Source organism: Ornithorhynchus anatinus, chromosome 21 (assembly GCF_004115215.2).
Source record: "Ornithorhynchus anatinus isolate Pmale09 chromosome 21, mOrnAna1.pri.v4, whole genome shotgun sequence".
Classification (NCBI taxonomy): Eukaryota; Metazoa; Chordata; class Mammalia; order Monotremata; family Ornithorhynchidae; genus Ornithorhynchus; species Ornithorhynchus anatinus.
Genome location: NC_041748.1, coordinates 5,403,538 through 5,427,967, shown reverse-complemented (window position 1 = coordinate 5,427,967; position 24,430 = coordinate 5,403,538). Strand labels below are relative to the sequence as shown.

At 59.1% G+C, this 24,430-nt stretch overlaps 2 protein-coding genes across 19 annotated transcripts in view; one reads left to right on the top strand and one right to left on the bottom strand.

Annotated features, from left to right (window-relative positions):
- Positions 1–14,931, top strand: part of LRRFIP2 (LRR binding FLII interacting protein 2) — a 97,737-nt gene extending 82,806 nt beyond the window's left edge. For 6 of the 13 annotated variants that reach the window (XM_039915034.1, XM_029048987.1, XM_007669524.2 and 3 more), the window contains 8 exons: positions 2,950–3,042; positions 6,005–6,106; positions 6,394–6,526; positions 9,714–9,763; positions 10,470–10,593; positions 11,441–11,520; positions 12,298–12,402; positions 14,646–14,931. In XM_039915034.1, the coding sequence (XP_039770968.1) occupies positions 2,950–3,042; positions 6,005–6,106; positions 6,394–6,526; positions 9,714–9,763; positions 10,470–10,593; positions 11,441–11,520; positions 12,298–12,402; positions 14,646–14,756 (798 nt within the window). In that variant the 3' untranslated portion in view covers positions 14,757–14,931. The remainder of the gene's footprint in view (positions 1–2,949; positions 3,043–6,004; positions 6,107–6,393; positions 6,527–9,713; positions 9,764–10,469; positions 10,594–11,440; positions 11,521–12,297; positions 12,403–14,645) is intronic. The other 7 variants (XM_029048992.1, XM_029048991.1, XM_039915039.1 and 4 more) reach the window with 2 other exon arrangements.
- Positions 14,932–16,983: 2,052 nt separating this feature from the next.
- Positions 16,984–24,430, bottom strand: part of MLH1 (mutL homolog 1) — a 41,064-nt gene continuing 33,617 nt past the window's right edge. For 5 of the 6 annotated variants that reach the window (XM_029048979.1, XM_029048980.2, XM_029048981.2 and 2 more), the window contains 6 exons: positions 24,286–24,394; positions 21,621–21,684; positions 21,133–21,297; positions 20,295–20,387; positions 18,414–18,527; positions 16,984–17,458 (listed from right to left, as the gene is read on the bottom strand). In XM_029048979.1, the coding sequence (XP_028904812.1) occupies positions 17,291–17,458; positions 18,414–18,527; positions 20,295–20,387; positions 21,133–21,297; positions 21,621–21,684; positions 24,286–24,394 (713 nt within the window). In that variant the 3' untranslated portion in view covers positions 16,984–17,290. Of the gene's footprint in view, positions 17,459–18,413; positions 18,528–19,970; positions 20,011–20,294; positions 20,388–21,132; positions 21,298–21,620; positions 21,685–24,285; positions 24,395–24,430 lie in introns of those variants that run through there. The other variant, XM_029048983.1, reaches the window with a different exon arrangement.

Here is a 24,430-nt window from a genome sequence, read left to right as displayed (position 1 = left end):
CCGATTCTTCGGCAAACGTGTGAGGAAGCGGGCAAATTTGTAATCGGGTTCTTTCACTGATTCGTCGGCAGACGTGTGAGGAAGAGGGCAAACGGGGAAGAACGGCAGGAGTCGATTGCCCTGCATAACGGGCTCGGGCATCTCATAGGTGCATTTGTCGCCTGTGTTCGTTCCGCCCGTCTGTGGAGGGTAGAAGAGCAGGAAGTGGCTTCCGCCCAAAGGAGAGAATCGTCTCCTCTCCAGATCGGAATCCCACCCTCTATAGAAACCCGGATTCGGCCTCGGCTTTTTTCGGTCATACTGATTGACCGCTTTCTCTGTGCAGGACACTGGGCTAAACGTTTGGGGAGAGGACCGTAGAAGAGTTGGTAGACACGTTTCCTGCCCACAAGAAGCTTACAGTGTAGCGGGGAGGGGGAGACAGCCTTTAAGATAAATGAATAAATTCCGGATCTGTACATAAGTTCCGTGGCGCTGAGGGAGGAGTGAATAAAGGGAGCAAATCCAGGCACATCACCTCCTTCAAGACCATAAACCAGTGCACTCGTTGGCTACAGAGCTCCTAAGAGGCGCGTCAATGGGCAGGGACCGTATCTGTTGCCGATTTGTCCATTCCAAGCGCTTAGTACAGTGCTCTGCACATAGTAAGCGCTCAATAAATACTATTGAATGAATGAATGTACATTCTCTTTCCTTCTCCTCCCTGGGCTTGGCCCTCCTTTAAAAATGGAGAGGGAGCCGTTCTTGAAGACTCCTTCCTTTTAAGACTGAGTCACGGAATGGAAGCAAGAGTCTCTTACCAAAACCCTGGATTTGACAGGGGCCAATTATTCTCTCTATGGATTATGTAGGCCTTCTCGCCTCTCCCGCTCCTCCCTCCCGCGGTCTGCCTTTTGAGCATTTCTCCCCCTCTCAGACCCTCCAGGAGTGGAGAATCTAAAGGAGCCGGAACTCCAACTGGTCGACAGCGGGGCTCGTTGGCAGCTCGGGGAGATGGGCCTGTGAGGAAAGCGATTTGAAACAAAATATCGCATCGGTCAGTCGATCTTATTGAGCGTTAACTGTGCACAGGGCACTGTACTGAGTACAGCGGAACATAATCACAGACACTTTCCATGCCCACAACGAGCGTCTGCCAATTTGGTAGCCACGATTCACCGTCTCGCACCCCCGGCCCGTAAGGGCGGAGGCCATGGCCTGCTGGCTTCAGATGAAACCCAGGAGTCTTCAGGCAGATTGAGATTTTCAGTTGTGAAAGTGTGTAAAATAGATCGACGGAGGGAATTCATCTTTCAGGTTCTGCAGAGACTTGGTGTAGAAGAGATTCTCAATATCTGGGAAGCAGCGTGGCCTAGTGGATAAAGCACGGGCCTGGGAGCCAGAGGACCTGGGTTCCAATCCTGGCTCCGCCACTTGCCTGCTGTGTGTCCTTGGGCAAGTGACTTCACTTCCCTCTGCCTCAGTTGCCTCCTCTGTCAAATGGGGATTAAGATTGGGAGACCCTTGTGGTAGATGGACTGTGTCCCATCCGATTAGTTTGTATCTACCCCGGCGCTCAGTACAGTGCCCGTCACATAGTAAACGCCGAACAAGGACCATTAAAACAAAATCCGTCAAGTGCCGGATACGGGAACAGACTTGTCAGTTTCCTCATAGAAATGTCACCGTTGAGCATTTCTACCGGTGGTACGCAAGAAAGGTGTGACCAAAAGGTTTTGTAGTCCTGTGAAATCCTTGTTTTTCGGAGCGGGGGGCGCCGGGGAGAGGACGAGATCCGTGGGAAGTGCAGGCGGGCTTGTTCCTCCCTGATGAGTCACGTGAAAGACCACCCCTGCGGAGCAAAGTAGCGGTGGCAAGTTCCCTTTGTCTGTGGCCTAACTCGGAACAGTCCTTCCCGACGCTGCCTTCTGGTTCTCACAACCGTCGGTTGGTCTTGGCTGATCAATTCGTGATCTGGCAGCGAGGCCTGGTGGATAGAGCCTGGGCCTGCGGGTCAGAAGGACCTGGGTGCTAATCCCGGCTCCGTCACCTGTCTGCTGGGTGACCTGGGGCGAGTCACGTCGCTTCTCTGGGCCTCCGTTCCCTCATCCGTAAAATATGGGGATCGGGAGTCGGCGAGACCTGGGTCCCGATGCCGGTTCCGCCACCCGTCCGCTCTGTGACCTTGGGCAAGTCATTTCATTTCTCTGGGCCTCCGTTCCCTCATCTGTGAAATGGGGATTAAGACTGTGAGCCCCGTGTGGGACAGGGACGGCGTCCAACCCTATGACCTCGTGTCTACCCCAGCACTTAGAACAGTGCCCGGCACAGAAGTCAGCACTTAACAAACACCACAATCATCATCGTCATCATTATCATCTGGCCATTACAACGTATACAAGTTGACGTGACAGGGAGTCGAGCTAAAACACACCGGGGTCTAAATGAGGACTCAGCTTCTTTCTGTTTAAAGAAAAGAAAGCCAAGCAACACCCCTAATCCTGATCCCGTCCTTGAGAGAGTCATTCTCCCCTAGAAGGGCTAAGGCTTCCTCGTTTCCAAGGAAACCTCACGTCAAGGGAGGGTTCGGAGAGCCAAAGCGAGCGTGCTAGTCAACTAACTGCACATGGCCTCCTCCAGCCACAGAGCGGCTGTTCGAACATTCCTCCCGGATCCTCTGATGAATTATAGAGGAGGAAAGAGGAAATCCACGTCATCGAGGCCCCAGCTATCGTCTTCCCTTTCGGAACCCCATACTCCTTCTAGCTGTTACAGACTTTGCTTCGATGAGCATTTCGTTTGCTTTCGGTTTTTCGGCGCACTTTCCTTTTCCGGTTTCTCCCGTTTTCCTTTGCTTTCTACTCTTGGGTTCTCTCTCCCCCCCCCCCCATCTCTCTCCCTCCCTCCCTTTCCCTCTCCTTCCGCCTTCCCTCCCCCCCGCCCCGTCTTTCTCCCCTTTTTCCCATGCAGGAGAATCAACGCATGCAACTGAAAATAGACACCATAACCAAAGAGGTGTTTGGCCTCCAGGAGACAGTTAATTGGAAAGATAAAAAAATCGGGGTATGCGATGAGGCGAGGGGTGGGGAGAATTGGTGACTGATTAGGAATAGACCAGACCTAAAGATCCACCCGTGGCGGTTGCTTCCCGTGTGAGGGCCAGGGAAAGTTGCCTAAGCTGCATCCCACCTAATTCACTCGTACCCATCCCAGCGCTCGGGACGGCGTTGGATACAAAGTAAGCACCTAAAATTGCCATTTTAAAAAAAGCAAAAGAATCGGCCGGCACCCCTTCTCGTCCTCCCCCTGCCCCCATCCCCCACGGACAGCTGGATCCTGGGCTTCGAAGACAGTAGGCCAGGCCCCGACCGGCTTCGGCGACCCCGGGGGCCGAGAGCCAGGCTCCAGAGGTCCCCCCCGATTCAGCGTGGGGCAATGCCAGAGTATCAGGGGCGGGGTGAATCTAACTAGCCACGGGGGGAAGAGCAGAGGCGTCACGTTCCGTAAACCGTTTGTCCGGTTGCTCCTCAGCGCGGATACCGCTTGAGTAGGGTCCCGCTTCCGAAGGCCGTCCCTCCCGCCCCTCCCCAGAACCGAGCTCGAGGTTGTGGCGATGGGCGGGGAGGGGGTGAGCGCCCGGGTGGCCTGTGGTTGAATCTGGCAGGGTGTGAAAGTCCTAAAGCCTGTGAAAGAGGTGGCCAGGCCTTCTCCCGCTTTCCCCCGCCGTGGCGCTGATCCGTCTGTTGAGCGCCACACTGGTGAGAGGCAGGAGCCCGTGGCTTCCGTTTGGGTCCGCGGAGGCCACGCGGCCATTTGCCCTTGACCCCCCCCAGCTTCGGGGACAGGGGAGGCCGACGGACGTTCACGCGGAGCCCGCGTCCCGCCCCCTCCAGCTGGCCTGGGCGGAAGCCCCCCCCCCCCATTGCCCACCCAAAGGGTCGAGGTGAGGGTCGGGGACGACCGGTGAGGGGTCGGGGACCGACCAGCCTGACCTGCCGGGTCCCTAAAGAGCTGGCCGTGGCGGCTGCCTGGCGTGGAGAGGCCTGGGAGGCTGCCTTTCCCTTGAGGGAAGTATGCCCCGCTAGGCTTCCCGGGATCAGAAGGTGGGGAGGAGTGAGGGGAAGACGCTCTTCGGGAAGCCGCCCCTTGGTTGAAAAGAAAACCTGGCCATTGGGGACAGCGATCTCGGCCCCGACAGAAACCTCGGCCCCCCCGCCGCCTCTCGAGGGGCCGTCGGAACGGCCGTCCTCAGCCAGCCCGGTCCACGTTCCTCCGAACGAGCGGTCTCCTCTAGGACAACTTTGACAACGACAAAAAAAAAAACCCAATCCAGGCCTGCGTTTCATTCATTCGATCGTAGTTATTGAGCGCTCTGTGCAGAGCACTGTAGTAAGCGCTCGGGCGAGCACAAATTAACAGCAGACACATTCCCGGTCCGCGATGAGCTTACGACGTGCCCCCCCGTTGGCACGGATGGTTCTCCATCCAACCCGACGCCGTTCGGCTGAAACCACGGGCTATCGTCAGGCCGTCTGAGGAGAGAAAGCAAATCCAGATGCTATTTGCCGTTTGAGGGAGATGAGAAAGAAATAAATAAAGCCCTCATTACGGGGTCGGACCCTCGAAGTGCGGCCGTCGGCCTATCTTCCTTGTCTTCCTTCGGTCTATTCCTAAACATTCCTGCATGAGACCAATTCCGGGTGGGGCCGGGGAGGAGGCGGCGAAAGGATGCGTGTGCGTGGAAAGAATGGGTTTTCCACTCGAGGACGATTGTCGTTTTCTCAAAATTACTAACCCGCCCCAGAGTCCCAGTGAAAAGGACGGTGTTTATAGTATGGTTTTCCTTCCGCCCCGACGGTCGTTGCGTACCCACCGCGAAGTCAGCCAGCTTGGGCTCGGCTGACCGCTGAGGAGCTCCTCCTTCCCGGCCCCGAGCCGGGCAAGCGGTCAGCCAAGGGACCGGTCGGTCGGCAAGAGAAATGCCCGTCCTCCCCCCGAGAAGCAACGTGGCCCAGTGGAAAGAGCTCGGGCCCAGGGAGTCAGAGGACCTGGGTTCCAATCCCGGCTCCGCCACTGATCAGCCCTGGGCAAGTCGCTTCACTTCTCCGGGTCTCAGTTCCCTCATCTGGAAAATGGGGGCTCAGTGCCCGATCCCTCTCCTAATTTAAGACCGACAGCCCCAAGCGGGGGCCTGATTATTTTGTACCTGCTCCAGCGCTTAGTACAGTGCAAGGCACACGGTAAACGCTTAACAAATACCACCGTTATCATTATAAATAATAATAATAATAATAAGTCTTGGGCTTGTGAAAATGCGGCCGCAGCGCCACACGAGAACAGCAGCGTGACCTCACGGAGGGAGCGTGGGCCTGGGAATCCGAGGACCTACGTCCCGACCCCAGCTCCGCCACCTGTCTGCCGTGTGACCCTGGGCAAGTCACTTCGCTTCTCTGTGCCTCGGTTCCTCCACTTGTACAGCGGGGATTAAGACTCTTAACCCCATATGGGACAGGGGCTGTGTCCAACCCGATTACCTTCTCTCTCCCCCAGCGCTCAGTACAGTGCCTGGCACACGGTAAGCGCTTAACACGTACCGTGATTATTATCATTATTATTATTATTAAATACCATTTCAAAAAAGAAAAAGGACACCTTCCTATAAAGGCTCACCGCCCACGTCCGAGCTGACCGAAGCCCTCGCTCGGGGATTGTGGTCGGAAGAGCGGGGTCCCCTCTGTCCGCCCTAACCCACTTCCCCTCTAAATTGGCTTGTGGAAGGAGAGCGTGCTCGTGGCCGACTCCCGCGTGAGAGGCCGTTCTTCTTGAAAGATCTCTTTCTCCGCGCCTCGAATCCGCGACGCCTGGCTACGCCTTTAGAGTTCCGCTCGCTCCCCCCGGGCCTCCTCCCCCAGCACGCGCCCCCCCGCTTCCGCGGCCTACCTCTCGCCGCCTTTCTTCCCGGGCTTCCTGTCACGTGCTCTTTTTCTGTGCCGTTCTCTTCCGCTTCACCCCTCGCCTGGGCCAGGCCCTAGAGAGGCAGAGAGAGTACTGGGACTGCCTTAGGAAGGAGCGCGATGAGCTCAGAGAGGAGGTGGCCGGCCTGAAGCGGACGATGGAGACGGACCAGGTAGGTCAGCCTCGGCCCCCAGTCCCTCCGGCCGCTCGACGCCGGCCCCGCCTCGCCCGGAGGGCCGCGGGCGGCGAAGGGCGGCGCTCGATCCAGGCGGGCGGACGGGGACTGGGGGTCCCGCGCCCTCGGCCGGCGTCTCCCGTCCGGATGCTTCCCGCCCCGTCCCCTCCCCGGGAAGAGCCCCCGCCGGCAGAATCCCACGCATTCTTCCTCTCCCGTTTCCTGGAAGCGGTGATCTGTCGATGGATCGATTGGTTTTTTTTTTTTTTCTTTCCTCCTTTCAGAAACACGGGTTAGCGATCGTCCCCGACGGCACGCCCAACGGGGACGTCAACCCCGAGCCCGGCGTCGGGGCCGTCGCGGTGCCGTCTCAGGAAGCGGCGCACGTGTTGGAGGCGGCGGGGGATGGGCCGCTCGGTGAGTGCTCGGATCGCAAGCTCCCCCGGGCCTCCGGGCTGACCACCCCCTCCCCGTCACCCCACCGTCCCCCGACACCGAGGTGGGGAACGGGGCCACCCGCCCTGTCTCGTCGTGTCGGACCCACCTACCACCCGATCCGTGGTATCTCCTGAGCGCTTACTGGGTGCCGAGCACCGTACTGCCGAGCGCTCGGGAGCGGACGGTGGAACGGGGTTAGCCCGCTTAGCGCGGTGCTCCGCGCCTAGTAGGCTCTCGACAGATACGGCTGACTGATGGATCGAGTGATCGATTTGACTCGGGGGAGCGGGTCCGGGTGGCGAGCCCGGTTGGGAGGTGAGCCCGAGGCCGCTCTGTAGTCTGACCGCGGTCCCCGACGGGGAGGCGACTCCGGTCGGGGTGACCCCTCCGGTAGCACTTACGTCCGTGTCTTTAAATTCTACATTATCGATTACTTATTCCTAGTCGTGTCTATCTTCCCCGCTACGGTTAGCTCGTTACCGACGGGGAGCGACTGCTAATTCTGTTGCAACGTACTTGCCCGAGCGCTTGGTACGGGACTCTCCTCTAAACTGTAACTCGTTATGGGCAGGGAACATGTCTGCCAATTCTGTGGTACTCTCCCAAGCGAGTGCTCTGAGCACATTAAGCGCTCAATAAATACCATCGATGGATCGTTTGCGTGTAGGAAACGACCAATAAATACCATTGACTGATGGACTGGTATCTCCTTTCTTGGTTTTTGGCCGATCACCCAGGCACTGGCCCTCCCTTGAGGAGAGGAGAAGCCTTGGGCTTCTAAAGAGGGGAGAGAAGAGGAGCGAGAGTGATTCAGAGCACTGGCTGCTCCTCTCCGGGAGGCAGGGGCCGAAGCCCACCCGAACCCATCGGGCCGTGCTCCACCGGGCCGGGAGACCCTTCTTGGGGAGAGCGGGCGTGGCTCTAGGCCTCAGTTTTCGCATCCGTAAAACGGGGATCGAGACTGGGAGCCCCATGTGGGACAGGGACTGTATCCAACCCGATTTGCTTGTATCCACCCCGGGGTTTAGTACAGAGCCCGGCACACAGGAAGCGCTTAACAAATGCCATAATTATTATTATTGGGCCCTTACTGTGCGCAGAGCACCGTAGTGAGCGATTAGGAGAGTGCAATAAATTGGGTGGGATTGTTCTGGGTGTCCTCACCAGCCTCTCTCGTTTCCATGTAAACTTTGCGGAAGAGGGAAGGTGAATGCGGTGGTGGAGCTGCCCCGCCGAAGGGCACGTGTGCGTGTGCGGGCAGATATTCTCCATTGCCTATACTGGGGTTGGTTTTCTGCTGGGCCAGTACACAACCAGTGGTGTGGATGCAGAGCAGTGTACTGAGTGCTTAGGAGAGGACAGTAAATTGGGCAGGAGTCTTGATAATAATGTTGGTATTTGTTAAGCGCTTACTATGTGCCGAGCACCGTTCTAAGCGCTGGGGTAGATACAGGGGAATCAGGTCGTCCCACGTGAGGCTCACAGTTAATCCCCATTTTACAGATGGGGGAACTGAGGCACGGAGAAGTCAAGTGACTCGCCCACAGTCACACAGCTGACACGTGGCGGAGCCGGGATTCGAACCCATGACCTCTGACTCCCAAGCCCGGGCTCTTTCCACTGAGCCACGCTGCTTCTCTAAGTCTTCTGGGTGTCCCCATACCCTTTCTTGTTTCCGTATCAACTTTCCAGAAACGGGGAAGACGGATGCCGTCTAGCTCTCGTGGGCAAGGGATGTGCCTGTTTATTGTTGCACTGTCCTCTCCCAAGTGCTTAGTACAGTGCTCTGCGCACGGTAAGCGCTCGATAAATACAATTAGATGAATGCAATCTGTCGAGCCTCCCCGCTGGGTGGGCGGCGGGGGTCGCGTGTGTAAGCGTGCACGTGTTCACCCCCCGCTTTTCTCCTGCGCTTTGGTTTGTGTCAGGCCAGTAGGACCGTCCAGCGATGGTGGCTACGGCCCTTCCCCGGCACTCGTCCCCTGTGGCACCCACGCTCAGTGGCTGAACCACATCCAGCCTCCCGCTCCAGTCCCTCCTCGCCCCGCGGACGAACACGTGAACCCCGGCGAGAGCTGCGGGCTTGGGCCCTCTTCGGTCCCACCGGGGGAAGAGAGGCAGAGGCGGGCTAACTGGAGAGACCGGAAAGACGGGTGGGAAGGGGCGGGGAGACGAGCACCGTGAGGGCCGGCTCGGGCCGACGGCGTTGGTGCGGCTCGCTTCGGGCGCTCACCCGGTACCTAGCCACCAGCCAGCCGGGGAGTGCTTCGCTCCGCTCTCCTCTTCCCTCCGTCCGGAGTGAAAATGGCTTTGCGGTTCATTCCCCGTGGGATTGTAATTCATTCCCCTTAGGATCCTTTCAGAGCGCTGACACAGCTGACACACCAGGGCCAGGCCCAAAGGAACACCAGCCCCCGGGCATTTCACCTGGGCTTTTGGCCAGAATCAATCAGTGGTATTTACTGAGCGCTTACTGTGTGCAAAGCACTGTATTAGGCGCTTGGGAGAGTACAATTTCACGGCTCCGCCAGTTGCCTTCCGTGAGATGTGACCTTGGGCCGGTCATCTTCCTGGGCCTCGGTGACCTCATCTGTAAAACGGGGATCAAGACCAGGTTTCTCATCCCCATTTTGGAGAGCAGAAAACAGATGCAACCTGAGGGAAGCAGCTTGGCCTAGCGGATCGAGCGCGGGCCTAGGAGTCAGAAGGACCTGGGTTCTAATTGCGGCTCTGCCACTTGGCTGCTGTGTGATCCTGAGCAAGTCACTTCACTTCTCTGGGCCTCAGTGACCTCATCCTTCAAATGGGGATTAAGAGTGGAAGCCCCCTGTCTGTGCCCAACCTGATTACCTTGTATGCACCCCAGGCTTTAATTCAGCGCCTGACACATAACGTAACATAACATATAACATAAGCGCACATAACACATAAGTGCATAACAGGTATCATTAAAAACAGTCAGAAATGCGTGTTCTTTGCAAGATAATGCATGTTTCTCCAAGGAACCGCGGATTAACGAGGTCATCGGCTAATTGGTGGCGATGCGTCGGAGAAAGATGATTCTCCTTAGGGCGGGTGGCGGGGGTGGTTTGGATGCTGCCGGCAGCTGGGACATCCCGTTGAAATCTTCCTGCCCTCTGACGGGACCGCCTTTTGTCTGTCTTAGATGTAAGGCTACGGAAACTCGCCGGAGAAAAGGAGGAGCTGCTGTGCCAGGTGAGGACCTTCTCCGCCCTTTTTCTGCTGCCTGACCGGGGGCAAGTCACTGCGCTGCTCTGGGTCCCAGTGACCTCATCTGGCTGATCAGGTTGTGTCCAATCTGATTAGCTCGTATCCACCCCAGCGCTTAATGCCGTGCCTGACGTATAGTAAGCGCTTATCAAACACCGTAAAGGAAAACAGGGCCCCGGGTTTTTCACCGAGAGGCTCGAAGGCCGGCAGAGAAATGGTATCGGAACTGTGCCGGCGACGTATTAGAACCTAGAAAGCGTGTTAAAATTGGGAATTCTGGAGCCACTTGCTCCTGATTTCAGCACCCGTCTCTCCCCGCGGCTTTCGTTGTCCTTCTCTGGCTCCCCCAACCCACCCCGCCCGTCCCGCTTCTGCACTTAGGTGTCTTAGAAATTCTGCATTTGATTACCCCGTGTTTGTTTGTTTGCCCCTAAACGTGTCCCATTCTCCTCCTGAAAGTCCATGGAGAGGGAAATTCAGGGAAGCTCCTTTAAATCCTATCTTGGCAGGCTGCACAAACCTCCCGCGGCTGATTTAAAAGACGTGGCCGCGTCGACGCCCCTCTCCTCCTCTCACCGCCACCGCCCCCCCTTTTCTTGACCCCGGAATATTGCAGAAAGGGGGCAACCGGCGGAAGGATCTCAAGCTGCCTCGCGGAAGCCGATTCTCAGCAATGTGATCTCGATTTCAGATAAAAAAACTGAAGCTGCAGCTGGAAGAGGAGCGACAGAAGTACGCGAAGAACGACGACGGCTCGGCCGGCATCTTAGGGGGGCTGGAGAACGGGTCGGACCTGCAGTTCATTGAAATGCAAAGTAAGCCCGGCCCATCCGGGGTTGAGCGGGGCTGGGGGGGGGTTGGTGGAGGGCTCCCGGGTGCTTAGTATAGTACGGGGCACACAATAAGCGCTCAGTAAATACAACTGACTGACTGAGGCGCCCAAGGCCCTCATCCCCCTACCGGCACCGGGGCCGGACGCCGAAACATTCTCCCTCTGACACCTCCTCATTTGGATCTGCTTCTCGCCTGCCTCCTCTCCCCCCGGGCCTCGCTTTCCCGAGGGATTCTTCTTCCTTAAACACCGGCGCCAGGACAGGGCTCCTGAGAGAGCCAGCGTCTGTGCTGTCTGGCCCTTTGAAAGTGGCTGTCCTGGACGCTTTCTCTCCTTGGAGGATGTTTTTCTGCCCTTGTAGATTTCATTCCCTCATTCGGTCGTATTTATTGAACGCTATGTGCAGAGCCCTGTACTAAGCGCTCGGAATGTACAGTTCGGCAACAGAGAGAGGCAATCCCTGCCCAATAACGGGCTCGCAGTCTGAACGGGGGAGACAGACAGCAAAACAGAACGAAACAAGTTTTGTTGAACTCTCCTCCTCACCCAGAGGTGACCTCTTGAAGAAGGGGAGTAGTTTCGTAGCATTTTGACCTCGGGGGAACACGAGGACCCTTTGGCATTTGCATATAGAGAACCCAACCTGATTAGCTTCTCTCTATCCCGGAGCTGAGGGCGGTGGTTGACGCATAGTAAGCGCTTGACGGATACCATCGTCGTCGTCGCTTACAGTCACCCGCTAGATGAGATGCGCTGACTTCCTGACGGTCCCCTCGGGTGACTCCCGCCTTCAGAACCGAACCCCGGCTCACAGTCGCCTTGTATTCCAGGAGATGCCAACCGACAAATTAGCGAATACAAGTTCAAGCTCTCTAAAGCGGAACAGGAAATAACTACCATGGAGCAAAATGTAAGTGCCTCTGCTACCTGTTAGCGGATAATTGAATCGCCTGGAGAGCACGCGCGTCAACGGTTATGTCCCGGAGGTGGAGGGTGTGGAGGGCCGGATAAAGTAGGCCCGTTGGAAACGGGACATCTGCTCGAGAACGCTGTTGGCTTCGCGAGGGTCTACCGCTCTCCTGCATCCGACCCGATTTGCTCGTATCCACCCCGGCGCCCAGTCCAGTGCCTGGCACATTGTGAGCGCTTAACGAATACCCACAGTTATTTACTATTATCACGACTATCGTTCTCCTCCCCAAAAGAACCTTCTGGATTCGCGTTCTGTCGTTTTGGCTGGCAGGCGTGGTGACAGAGGTTCCCTGGGACAGAGTTTGCCGCGGGAAATTCTGAATCGAGCGAGAGCCATTTCTCTCGCCCGTGGTCGCCTTGGCACCCGAAGACCGCGATCGGACACGCCGGCCCGGGGCCCGGCCTGGGCTCGGGATGCCGGTCCGCGGCCGCGATTCTCCCCCGGGACGGTCGCGGACCGACCGCTCTGGGTCTGTCGATAGCGGCCCGGCTCCGAGAGAGCCCGGGAAACAGAAGGCCCGCTGCCTTGGGGGATGTAGCATTGGACTCTCCCAAAGGTGAGAGCACCGTGGTGCTCAATGAATACCACCGATTGGCCGATGTGGAGTTGGAGGTTTAGGAGATGGCTCTTTATCTCTGTCTGTCCGTCCCCCTCCCGGGCATCAGCGGGCCGTGAGGGGCCGAGGCGGGGGAACTGACTGGGACTCTCGCTCAGATCGGCAGGCTCGAAGGCCAGGTGACCCGATACAAAACCGCGGCGGAGAACGCAGAGAAGGTGGAGGACGAACTCAAAGCCGAAAAGAGAAAACTTCAGCGGGAGGTGAGGCGGACCCAACCTGCCGGGCCCGGCCCGCTGTCCCGGCGGGGCGGAGGGGTGGGGTGGTCTCCCCGTCGGAGCACGTGTTCGGCGTAGGCGTGAAAGAGGAGCCCCGGCCCTGCCGCTCTCCCCCGCGGCCCTGGTTCTGCCGGGCCGACCGGGAGGCCGGGCACGCAGACGGGCCCGACTCCGCCGGTGGGCACGGGTTCCGCTGGCCCGCTCCAACTGGAATCCGGGAGCCGGCGGGCAGTGCCCAGTCCTAGCCCTGACCCGATTCCCAGAGCCGAGGGTCGGGCCGGGCCCCCCGGAGAGGAGCGAAAAGGAAACTAAGACATCAAGACCGTTCCTCCGAGTCCCCTCGGCCCCAGGATGGCCGGGAGGCCGGGGGGTGGTCTAGGATACGGGCCGCGGCCCCCTCATCTCCACCCCCAGCCCCGGGGGAACCCGGGACCCGTTCCGGTGAGCCTCCTTAGGGGCTAGAGAGCAGCGCAGGGCTCTGTTCGGTGGCTTGGAAACCTCCTCTCAGTAGAACGTGAGGTTGAATGCGCCCTCGTTTTAAAGACTGGCTCGCTAGCTCAGCTAGAATGAGCAGCCATTCAAAAGCCATTCAGCTTATCTTCTAGATATATTTCTGGAGAGGCCCAAGTCCAGTGGAGGAAGCGTGGCCCTGGAAGTCAGGCCTTGGGTTCTAATCCCAGCTCTGCCACCTGTTGGCTTGGGTGACCTTGGGCAAGTCACTTCACCTCTCTGAGCCTCAGGGACCCATCCATAAAAGCGGGGGGGGGGGGGGGGATTAAGACTGTGAGCCCCAAGCGGGTCATGGACTGCGTCCAACCTGATTAGCTTGTAGCTACCCCAGCGCTTAGTACAGTGCCTGGCACAGAGTAAGCACTTAACGGGGACCATATAACAAACAAACACCTCTCTGCCCCGTCAGGCTGCATTTAGACCCTCAGGGGCTCCTCGCCTCCCCTGAAATGAGAGCCCGGGCCCAGCACAACCTGTTGCACCAGAGAAGCGGCGCGGCCTAGCGGATTGAGCCGCGGGCCTGGGAGGCAGAAGGACTCAGGTTCTAGTCCCGGCTCCGTCCCTTGTCGGTTGAGGGACCTCGGGCAAGTCACTTTGCTTCTCTGTGCCTCGGTTCCCTCATCTGTACAGTGGGGATTAAGACTGGGAGTCCCATGTGGAACAGGGACTGTGTCCAATCCGATCGGCTTACATCTACCCCAGTGCTTACAACAGTAAGCGTATAAGCGCTTAACAGATACCATAAAACAAAGACAGAACAACTCTCGGCCCTGTCGGCCTGTATTTAGACTACGCGAATCCGTCGGGGGCCTGAAATGAGGACCCAGCCTCCCCCGGGGGGGCTCGCCCTGGCCAGTAAGAGCTTGGTACAGTGCTCCGCACACAGTAAGCGCTCAATGAATACGACTGAACGAATGAATCGCCCCTCTGAAACCAGGCCGACCTTACGGCCCCGGAGCTCCGCGTGGATTCAGTCAACAACTTTAGACTTTAAGCTTGTTGTGGGCAGGGAATATGTCGGTTTCACTGTTCTGCTGTACTCTCCCCAGTGCTTGTGAGCTCCACACGCAATAAGCGCTCAATAAATACGAGCGAGGGAATGAATGAATGAATGAATGAGCCCCCGCTCGCCCCACAGCACCGCAATGGGAGGTGGTGGCTACTCTGTACTAAGTCCCCCCGCATTGGGCCTACCGGTCCTGCTGAAAGAACTGCCCAACCCTGGCCAGGTTACGGACAAGGCACCTCTATAGCTGGAGGAAGACACGTGACAACTGACCCAAACCCGGGAAGAAGCCCACCGCCGCCCCCGGCTTTAACGGTATTTGTTTCGTGCTTAAAGCGCTGGCGTCGCTTCAGACTAATCAGGGTTGGAACCAGTCTCTCTCCCACCTGGGGCTCGCAGGCTTAATCCCTATTTTCCAGATAAGGGAACTGAGGGCCAGAGAGGTGACTCGCCCAAGGTCACCCAGTAAACGAGTGACAGAGCCGGGATCGTAAACCACTGAGTGAAAGATGGAGGAGGGATGCCTGCCCCGGGAGCGCGGCCTCCTCGGGTCTCCCCCCCCCCCCCCCGGGGGTCCTCCCAGACGGCAGGAGACACGTCCGCCCCTCTCCTGACCGGTGCTCTCCCGCGAGCTCAGTCCGGCCCCCGCCCGCAGCCGGCGCTCCGCGGCACCGGCGACGGACTGACTGTCGTCCGTGTCTCCCTCCCGCAGCTGCGGACGGCCCTGGACAAGATGGAGGAGATGGAGATGACCAACAGCCATCTAGTCAAACGCTTGGAGAAGATGAAGGCCAACCGCACGGCCCTGCTGGCTCAGCAGTAGGGCGCGGTGGGGAGAGGGGAAGGGGGCGGGCGAGAACCGCGCCCGGCTCCCAAGCCTCTTTTTAATCCGGACTCTCCCCGCGGCCCCCGTTCCGTTGGAGGGCCGAGCCTCTCGGTACCAGGGCGGGGAGCCTCCTTTTTATAATTTATGAGCGAATGAATTTCGGTGAACGCGATCATTGGTTTTTCTTTAGCAGTTTGATTCGATTTTAAAGAACTGGTCAGTGCTGTACGTATGATTTCCCACTGCCCCCCCCCCCCCCCCCCCAGTTTTTAGAATCAAAGTTTACTCACTTTTGGGGTTTCTTTTCCTACCCAACTCCCCCCCCACCCCCGGTTGGTTCACACCTCCCTCCCCCTCCCCCGACCCCCCCCCCAAGCTGCTTGAATGACTCTGGACACATGAAGACGAACTTCCTGCGGTCCAGAAAGAAGATCCACCGCCAACGCTAACTCTCCGGAGACATCACACAGCACAAGTGCCTTCCCCGTGGTGCAATCTGGAACTCCGGTTGTTACAGACACCTTAACTTTGGGAAGCCGGTAACGCTTCTAACGTCAGGAGGAGATGGGTTGGAGGAGGGTGTCTCTGTTCACTCAACTTTATAGGTTTGGAGGAGATGCATCTTTTTTTTTTTTTTGTAAAATATTTAAATTTATATAAGAAAACGTTGAAAAAACAAAGAGGGACTGTATATAAAACTTGCTCTGTTGCATGGGTGACGGCATATCGAGGAGGTTCCGGATGATGTGGTCGGGGAAAGTGACGGGCCCGCTACTCTTAGTGGGAGAGTACGAGGCTGGGTTGTTGCTCTCACTGTACGAGCGTATTCTGCTGCTTACATCTGGGAGAAGCCCAAGACGGGCCAGAGGGTGTAAGGGGAATCTGACTGCGGAGTCTATTAAATGGACACTTTATTGACCACCGACGGGTATTAGTGCAATTCCTTGGATCGAAAGATTCCCTCCGACCTTTTTTTGTAAAATCTGTTTCCGTCTGGCACTGTTAAAAGTCACCCCAACTGTCTGTACGGGAAGAAGGCCGGGTCCCCCTCGGAGGTTTGAAAGAAACTCAGAGGTTTCAGAGATTCCCGCATCAAGGGGAAGAAAACAGCCGGGAGGTATACATCGCCCCCCACCATCTTATTCTTTGCCTGAATTAGAACAGCTAATGTAAAAATCACCCGGTGACCCAACTTGGGGGTAGGGACGAGGGGAGAAGGGGGACTGACGGGATCTGTGGGAAATCAGAAACGGCCCCGATGGGATCCAGACAGCCCACTCCCGAGGTCCCCGGATACGCCGTCTTTCCCCGTGAAACGGGGCAACGCGGAGACGCGCGCGGCTCTCGGCACCCCCTTGCCGGCCTCGGGCCCCCAGAACCGAGAGGGAAAGCAATGCGGGGGACCGTTGGGTGGAGCTGCCTAAACGGAGGGAGCGGAAGGGCGAGCCCGGCGCTGCCGGCCCACCGACCCACAGGGGTGACGGAGGACCGGATGGAGAGGCGGGAGCCGCCGAATGGCGGCGGCCGGGGAGAGTCTGGGACACCGTATGGGATCGGACACCCGGGCCTCGGCCGGTTGAAGAAGGAGATGGGGATGCCAACCCGGGAACCCCCGCGGCAGAAATCCGGGACCTCCTCTACCTCGCGCGGCAGAGCGCTGACAGCCCTGGGAGCCATCTCCCGCCGTGCCACGGGCGTGCGGAGGGTGCGGTGAGGGTGCGGAGACCCCTCTTCGCCGCTGCCCCTCTCTTCCTTCTTTTCGTCCTCCAACAGGGAAGGCAGCTGAGAGCTGGAGGAAGGTGCCGGGGAGAGGGAGAAAGGAACACGGCCACCAGAGACCCCGGCTGCGCTTCAAGGGGGCAGTCTGGAGCACACGCTCGTCCGCTCCGGGACTTGGTCGGGAGAACGACGATCCCTTCCTTCTAACCGCCCCATCCGCTACCGACCCGGACTTGGGCGGGCCTGTGGTCTCTTCCCTTCGCAAAAACTCTGTCCGCCCTGCATCCACCCACGTCTCGCCCTGCCGCTCGATTCAGCAAACCAAAGACTACCGTGAAGGGACTTCTCACTTCCGCTGCTTCTCCCCGCCCTCCGATCTGAAGGTGCCACCGGGGTCGCCCAGACGGCCACTTTCCTCACTCAGTGCCCGGCTGACTCGTTCGGACTCCGGCGGGCCGACTCCGCGTCGGCTCGGGGGCCCTTCGAAGGTAGAGCGATCCGGCGGGACGGTGAGGAGAACACACTTCTTTAATTTCGCCTTCTCTCACAACGAGCTCTCGGCCTTGTAAGCTGGGAGTGGCCACCCAGAGGCCTCGAACTCTCCTCGCGGTCCCACAGAGGAAAAAAAAAAACCGGTAAAAACCCGACTCTCCGAGAACGGAGGCGACCCCCGGCGGGAAAGGCGACATCTCCCGGCCGCTTTATTCCCTCCGACGGAAGTCCGCCCGTACTTCAGCGCGTCCCCTCGTCCGGCTGGGGCTGCCCGGGGGGCCCCCCCGGGGCCACGGTCCGGTCCGCCCCGAGGCGAGGCCTCAGCACCGCTCGAAGACTTTGTACAGATCTGGAAGATTGGCCAGCTGGAGGATGGTGCCGTCCTCAGTGAGGTGTTTAGGGGGAAGGACGTGGGACCTGAAGGCCTTGTAGATGACGTGCTCCACCGTCCACTTCCACGACACCGGGGAGGAGCCGGGCATCTCACCCTGGAACAGACGCGCCAACTTTTCAACACCTCCCCGTGCCCGTTCTCCCCGGGGGCCCCCAGGAAGGGCCGGGGCAAGGATTGGCGCCGGGGAGACCGAGGCCGCTCTGGGGCCTCCGACTTCCCGCCTTGGGGCCTCAGCGAGAACTGCCAAGCCGGAGCCGGAGCAGACGTGACCGGGGGAGCTGGGCCGGCCCTCGAGAAACCAGCCGTTTATTTCCAAGAAAGCGCAATCCCCGTTGGGTGCCGGCTGGGAAGCCGGGAGGCTCGGGGAGACGGGGACGCTCCGGGGCCGTCACCACCCCAGCCGAGTCCCTCTGAACTACTACTTCCTCTGGGGCAGTCCCGAGGCCGGCCGGGGAGGAGCCTATCCGCTTCTGACCGGCTCCGGAGGCCGCCCGGAAGACGCGGCCCCGGGCATCGGCGTTTAACTCTCTCCCTTTGGACAACCTCCGACCGGGCGCCTCAGGAAGGGGCAGAGAAAACCAGCTGCGGGAGAAACCCCCGGCAGAGCTCAGGCAAGAGGGTTAAGTCCCTCACCCGGAGAGCCCTAGGCCGGTTGGAAAGTTCTGGTGAAGAGCTGACCGAATAGCGAGAGATCGGTCTCCCGGGAACACCCCCCAGAATCCATCTAGCCGCCGCGCTGCTCAACGTCGGTCGTATTTATTGAGCGCTTACTGTGTGCGACAGCACCGTACCAAGTGTTGGGGAGAGTACGACGACTGACCCCCTTGGCCCACTTTTCTGTCCCTGGTGGTTTCCGCCTCGCCTGAAGTGCTTCCGAATGGCTTCCGCTCGCTACAGGTCCCATCCCAGCTCTCATCCCAGCTCTCCGGGGAGGAGGGGCAAATCCCTGGCGTTCCCATCACCCCGGGCCCGTCCACGGGGCGAGAGTGGCCGGGGAGAGACGGGAGACCGAGGTTTAGGCGGCCCCGCGTGGGTTGGAATCGCCGTACCTGAGAGTCCGAGGGCGTGGGGTCCTCCGCGACGTATTGCTTCCTGATGGAGTAAAACATGGCGCATTCTTTACTGAGGCTCTCGAAACACTCCTTTTCTTCATCCCAGTTGACCTGGCCACCGAAACAGAGAGAGCCGTCTCGGGAAACTGGCCGGGGTCTCGCTCCAAGCAGGGATCCAGGGCGGACCCCGTTTCTCCAACTGTTGGGGGGCGGAGGCGTTCTGCGGCTCGCGGGGCGCCACTCAGCTGGCCGCTCACCGGCTGGCACTACCTGCTGAGTGTTTTCTGAACAGTCTGGGCCGCGACGCAGAGCTGGGGCTGTTGTGGGCAGGGAATGTGTCTTATTTATTGTTCTCCTGTCCTCTCCCAAGCGCTCAGTACAAGCGCTCAGTAAACACCGTCGACTGACCGACTGCCATGGCGGGGCAAGGCAGCCTCGAAGGTTTTAGGGGGATGGTTCCGTGAAAACCAGTGTGGCCTAGGGGATACAGCTCCAGAAGGATCTGGGTTCTAATCCTAGCTCTGCCACTCGTCCGCTGGGTGACCTTGGGCAAGTTACTTCACTCCTCTGGGCCTCAGTTACCTCATCCGTAAAATGGGGGTGAAGACCGTGAGCCCCATATGGGACAGGGACGGTATCCAACCCGATCATCTTGTATCTACCCCAGCGCTTAGGGCAGTGCCTGGCACCTACTAAGCGCTTAACAAATACCGTTTAAAAAATAAAGTGGGGCAAGCGGGGAACCCCTTCCCCTCCCACAAGGCCGGGTGTGGAAGCGGATCCGCCGGCCTCGTGAGCGGCTAAGGTTAATCGGATACAGGGCCGTCAGAGTGTCCCACGTGGGGCTCACGGTCTTAATCCCCATTTAACAGATGAGGGAACTGAGGCCCAGAGAAGTGAAGTGATTTGCCCAAGGTCACAAAGCCGATAAGCGCCAGAGCCGGGATTAGAACCCACCACCACCTCTGACTCCCAAGCCCGGGCTCTTTCCACTAAGCCACAGGGATCGCGTCTACTAAACTGGATCCAACTGGTCTAAGTGTTCGGTATATTGCTTTGCCAACGGCGGGTGCCCGAACAGCCCTACCGATTTAGGCCGAAGACCGTAAGCTCATCGTGGGCAGGGAACGTGTCTCCTGACTCCGTTATACGGTACCACCCCAAGCGCTCGGTACGGTGCTCTGCACGCAGTACGCGTTCAATAAATTCAATGAATGCCATTCACCAGTCCTCAGGGATTCAAACTGGTCTGGTGCGCAGAGCAGCAGGTGGAGACCCCGAACAATAAATCAGGGTGGTGTTTACTGAGCGCTTACTCTATGCAGAGCGCTGTACAAAGCGCAGTGCAACAGCCGTGATCCCCGCCCACAGGTAACTTCTAGAAGGGGATACAGGCATTTAGATAAATTACGGATATACGTGTGAGCGCTGTGGGGTATCTAGCTCGTGGTCGAGGTTTTGGGAAGCAGCGTGGCTCGGTGGAGAGAGCCCGGGCTTGGGAGTCAGAGGTCATGGGTTCGACTCCCGGCTCTGCCGCTTGTCAGCTGCGTGACCGTGGGCGAGTCGCTTCACTTCTCTGTGCCCGTTAGCTCATCTGTAAAATGGGGATTAACCGTGAGCCTCACGGGGAACAACCTGATGACCCCGTATCTCCCCCAGCGCTTAGAACAGTGCTCTGCACACGGTAAGCGCTTAACAAATACCAACGTTATTATTATCTAGTTGCTTAAAGGACGCGGCTCTATCTAGGGGACGCAGTAAGGAGAGGGAACGGGGGAAAAGAAGAGGGCTGCGATCGGGGAAGGCCTCTTGGAGGAAGTGGGAGGTGAGGAGAGGCAGTGGTCATTTAGCGAGAGCGCCGAAAGGTCCCGAACCTACCTCGGTGGCCAAGCGAAGGATGAACATCGGGAGTCCCTCAAGCGGGGGGATGTAGTTGTCGATCAGAAGGGGCAGTCCTATCAGGTTTCCTTCCTGTCAACGAGACCTGGGTTTAATTCGGAGGAGCAGCGTGGCCCCGTCTCCGCTGACGGTTTCGTATTCTACTCTCCCGAGGGCCTAGTCCAGTTGCTCCGCAGGGAGGACGTGCTCGGTCGACACCAGCCGTCGAGAGGCCCAGGGCCCGGCGGTTGGAGGGCCTGGGTTCTAATCCCCGCTCTGCCGCTTGCCTGCCGGGTGACTCCGGAGAGGTTGGTGAACCTCTGCGGGCTGCCGTTTCCTCGTCGGTAAAATGTCTGTCTGTTTTCTGGTACCTTTTAAGCGCTTCCTAGTTGTCAAACGCTGTTCAAAGTGCCGGGGTAGGTACCGGTCGACTAGGTCAGACTAAGTCCCGGTCCCGTATGGGGACTCACAGTCTTAGGCGGGAGGGAGAACGGGTACCGAATCCCCATCCGACAGTAAAGCGAGGCACAGAGGAATGAAGCGACTCGCCCCAGGTCACAGAGCGGGCAAGTGGCAGAGCCGGGACTGGAACCCGGGCTTCCGACTCCCGGGCCCGTACTCTTTCCTCTAGGCCCCGCTGCTTCTCAAAACGGGGATTCCTGTTCTCCCTTCCGCTTAGACCGTGAGCCCCAAGGGGGACGGGGGCGGGAGCCCGCCTGATGATCGTGCACCTGCCTGGGCGCTTCGTGCAGCGCCGGGCGCGCCGGGCGCCGCCCGCCACCGTCCCGAGCCGGGAGGCGACCGCGGACGGAGCCCGCGGAGGGGCGGCGGGACAGACCTCGTCGATCTCCAGCGAGAAGTAGTCCGCCAGCATCTCCGCCTTCTTCTTCAGGAACTCCACGATGTAGTCGGCCAGGCCTTCCTTGGGGCCGTCTTCCTCCGTCCAGCCGCTTTCCGCGCCGTCCAAGGCCAGCATGGCCAGAGTGTGGAGTGGGGCCGGCTCCTGGCGGCCAGGAGGGAGGGACGGGGGCAGGCGGGGAGCCACGGAGCGAGACGGGCAAGGAAGAAGGGAGGAAGGGAAGGAGAGGAGGAAGGAAGAAGGGAGGGCTCTGAGTTCTCGGTGCCTTCCGAGATCCCAGCCGGCGCCGCTCCTACCCGAGGGCCGCCGGCTGGTGGCCCGCCCCGCCCGGCCCCGCCCCCGCGGCGACGCTCCTTCCTTCCCCGGCGGGCCGGGGCTTGGGCCGCCGGGTTGGAAAATGCATCTTGGCCCGCATCTCGAGACCCCCCCCCCCCGCCGCCCCATGCCCCCCGGGGAAGCCCACTCACCGACAACCTCAGAACTCCGAAGTTGGCAAAGTCGTAGATGAGAATCTGGTAGAACAGCTCTTCGCTGTAAAAGACGATGAGAATTATTAGCCGCGATGATCCTGAGCGCCGGGGGAGATCCGATACGAGCAGAGTAACGACGGAAGGAGTGCGGCCAAGCGGATAGAGCCCTGGGAGTCAGAAGGACCTGGATTCTAATCCCGGCTCCGCCACTCTGTTGTGGGACCTTGGGCAAGTCATTTCACTCCTCCGTGCCTCGGTTCCCTCGTCTGCACAATAAGGATCAAGCCTGGGAGTCCCGAGTGGGACAGGGACGGTGTCCAACCTAACGTGGACCTACCCCGGCGCTTAGTACGCTGCCTAGCACACAGTAAGCGCTCAATAAATACGACTGATTGATGAAGAAGAAAAAGAAAAGCGGACCGCCCCTAAGCCCCTCCCTCCCATTTGGGGCGTGAGCCCCTTGGGGGAGATGCCTTCTCCCCGTTTGCCGGACGAGAGGGTTGCGGCCCAGAGAGATTACGCGACTGGCCCAAGGCCACCCAGTAGGACGGGGACAAAAGCCAGGCGTCCCCGCCTCCCAGACCCAGGCTCTCTCTCCGGCGGGCCCCGGCTGTCTTTTCCCTACCCTGCCGAGCCCGCGGGCGGGGACGCTCCGAGCCCCTGAGCCTGGTGGGCCCGGTTGGCTTTGCCACGGGCCCGCTGTGCCATCCTGGGCTTAGCCTCTCTCTGTGGTTGTCTTTGGAGGAGGAGAAGTTCATTCAATCGTTCAATAGTGTTTAACGAGCACTCACTATGTGCAGAGCGCTGCACTGAGCGCTTGGAATGGACCAATCGGCAACAGATAGAGACGGTCCCTGCCCACCGACGGGCTCACGGTCTAATCGGGGGAGAGGGACAGAAACGACAGCAATAAATGGAATCGAGGGGATGAACATCTCATTGAAACAACAGCAATAAAGAGAATCGAGGTGAATCGAGGCGATGTACGTCTCGTCAACAGAACAGAGAGGGTAACGAAAATATATACAACTGAGCGGACGAGCACGGCGCCGAGGGGAGGGGACGGGAGAGGGGGAGGCGCAGAGGGAAAGGGGGGAAAAGGACCGGCAGCCCCACGATGGGAAGGTGGTAAGCGGCAGCTGACAGCCACAGTGCTCTGCACATAGTAAGCGCTCAATAAGTACCACTGAATGAATGAATGGATACCGGTAATCAACCCGAACACCCACCAGCCAGTGGCATTTTTAAGGGCTTACTGTACGCCACAAGCAGTGGGCTAAGCGCTGGCACAGATCCGGTAGAGCAGACCCGGCCCCAGTCTCACGGTCTAAGGAGGGAGAAGGCAGACCGAATCCCCCATGTTAAAGATGAGGGAACAGAGGCACAGAGACGGTAAGCGACTCGCCCGCGGTCACCCAGCGGACAACCGGCCAGGCCGGGATGAGGACCCGGGTCCTCCGACTTCTGGGCCCGGGCTCTTGCCACTAGGCCCCGCTGCTTCCGAGGAAGTACGAAGCGAAGAAAGGAACGTGTCCCCTGCCCAGAAGGACCTTACACAAACGACTGGAGGAGGAGACATGAGATACGAGGATTCAGGATAAATACGACGAGCGGCGTGGCTCGGTGGAAAGGGCCCCGGCCTGGGAGTCAGAGGACGTGGGTTCTGATCCCGGCTCCGCCATCTGTCCGCTGGGTGACCGGGGGCAAGCCACTTCACCTCTCTGTGCCTCAGTTACTTCATCTGTCAAATGGGGATGAAGAACGTGAGCCCCACGTGGAAAACCTGATTGCCTTGAACCTACTTGAGCGATTAGAACGGTTATCATCGTTATTATCACTTGGATGTACAACTGCATAAATGTAGACTCGAGAGTGCTGAGGATGGGTGGGAATACGGCCCTAGGCACCAGGATCCCGGCTCTGCCCCGTTTCCTCATCTTTAAAATGGGGATTCAATTCCCCAGGGCTTGGCACGGGGTACGAGCCCTTCTAACAAATACCAAAATGATTACTCTGACCCGGCTAGGGGATGCGGTTCAGAGTCGGTGGCGGGAAGGGCTGTGGGGCCGGAGCCAAGCCGTGGCCCGTGGTGCCCCGGCTCGGGGCCGGGGGCGGTGAGGACTGATTCGCCTTTGGCCCCTGGGGCTTGGGCAGGCACCTGCCACCCCCACCCCGCCCGGGGCTCCTAACCTTGAAGCCCCATGGCAGCGGAGGACCCTGAAATCGATTTACTCGCGACTGAACGAACATTAATACATCCACCGCGAGCTTACTGTGTTCGGAGCACTGTACGAGGCGCTTGGGAGACTGCAACATCACGATAAACGGACACATTCCCCGCCCACAGAGCCACCCGTGACGCACGCGTCTGTCTCCCCGTCTGGACCGTAAGCTCGTTGTGGGCGGGGAACTCGTCTGCTACACCGTAAGACTGAATTCTCCCGAGTGCTCAGTGTGGTGCTCGGCGCCCAGGAAGTGCTCAATAAATACAACCGACCGACCGACGGGTCCTCCTCGCGCCAACGCCTCTCACCCACTCCCTCCTACGCCGGCCCGCCCGCCCGGGGCCTTCGTGAGATGGCGGAGCGGCCCCGCGGAAAGCGGCAGCTCGGCGGCCGAACCGCTCGGCCCCCGGCCCTCCTCGGCCCGGCCCGGGGCTCACCTGAGTTTGGTGGTGTTGAGCAGGTACAGCTTGGTCTGGAACTGGGCCAGCGCCCACTGCGGACTCATGCAGCCCACGAACGAGTGACCGTGCAGCAGCTCCCGGAGGGCTGAGGGGACACGGGCGCGGCCCCGTCAGGGAAATG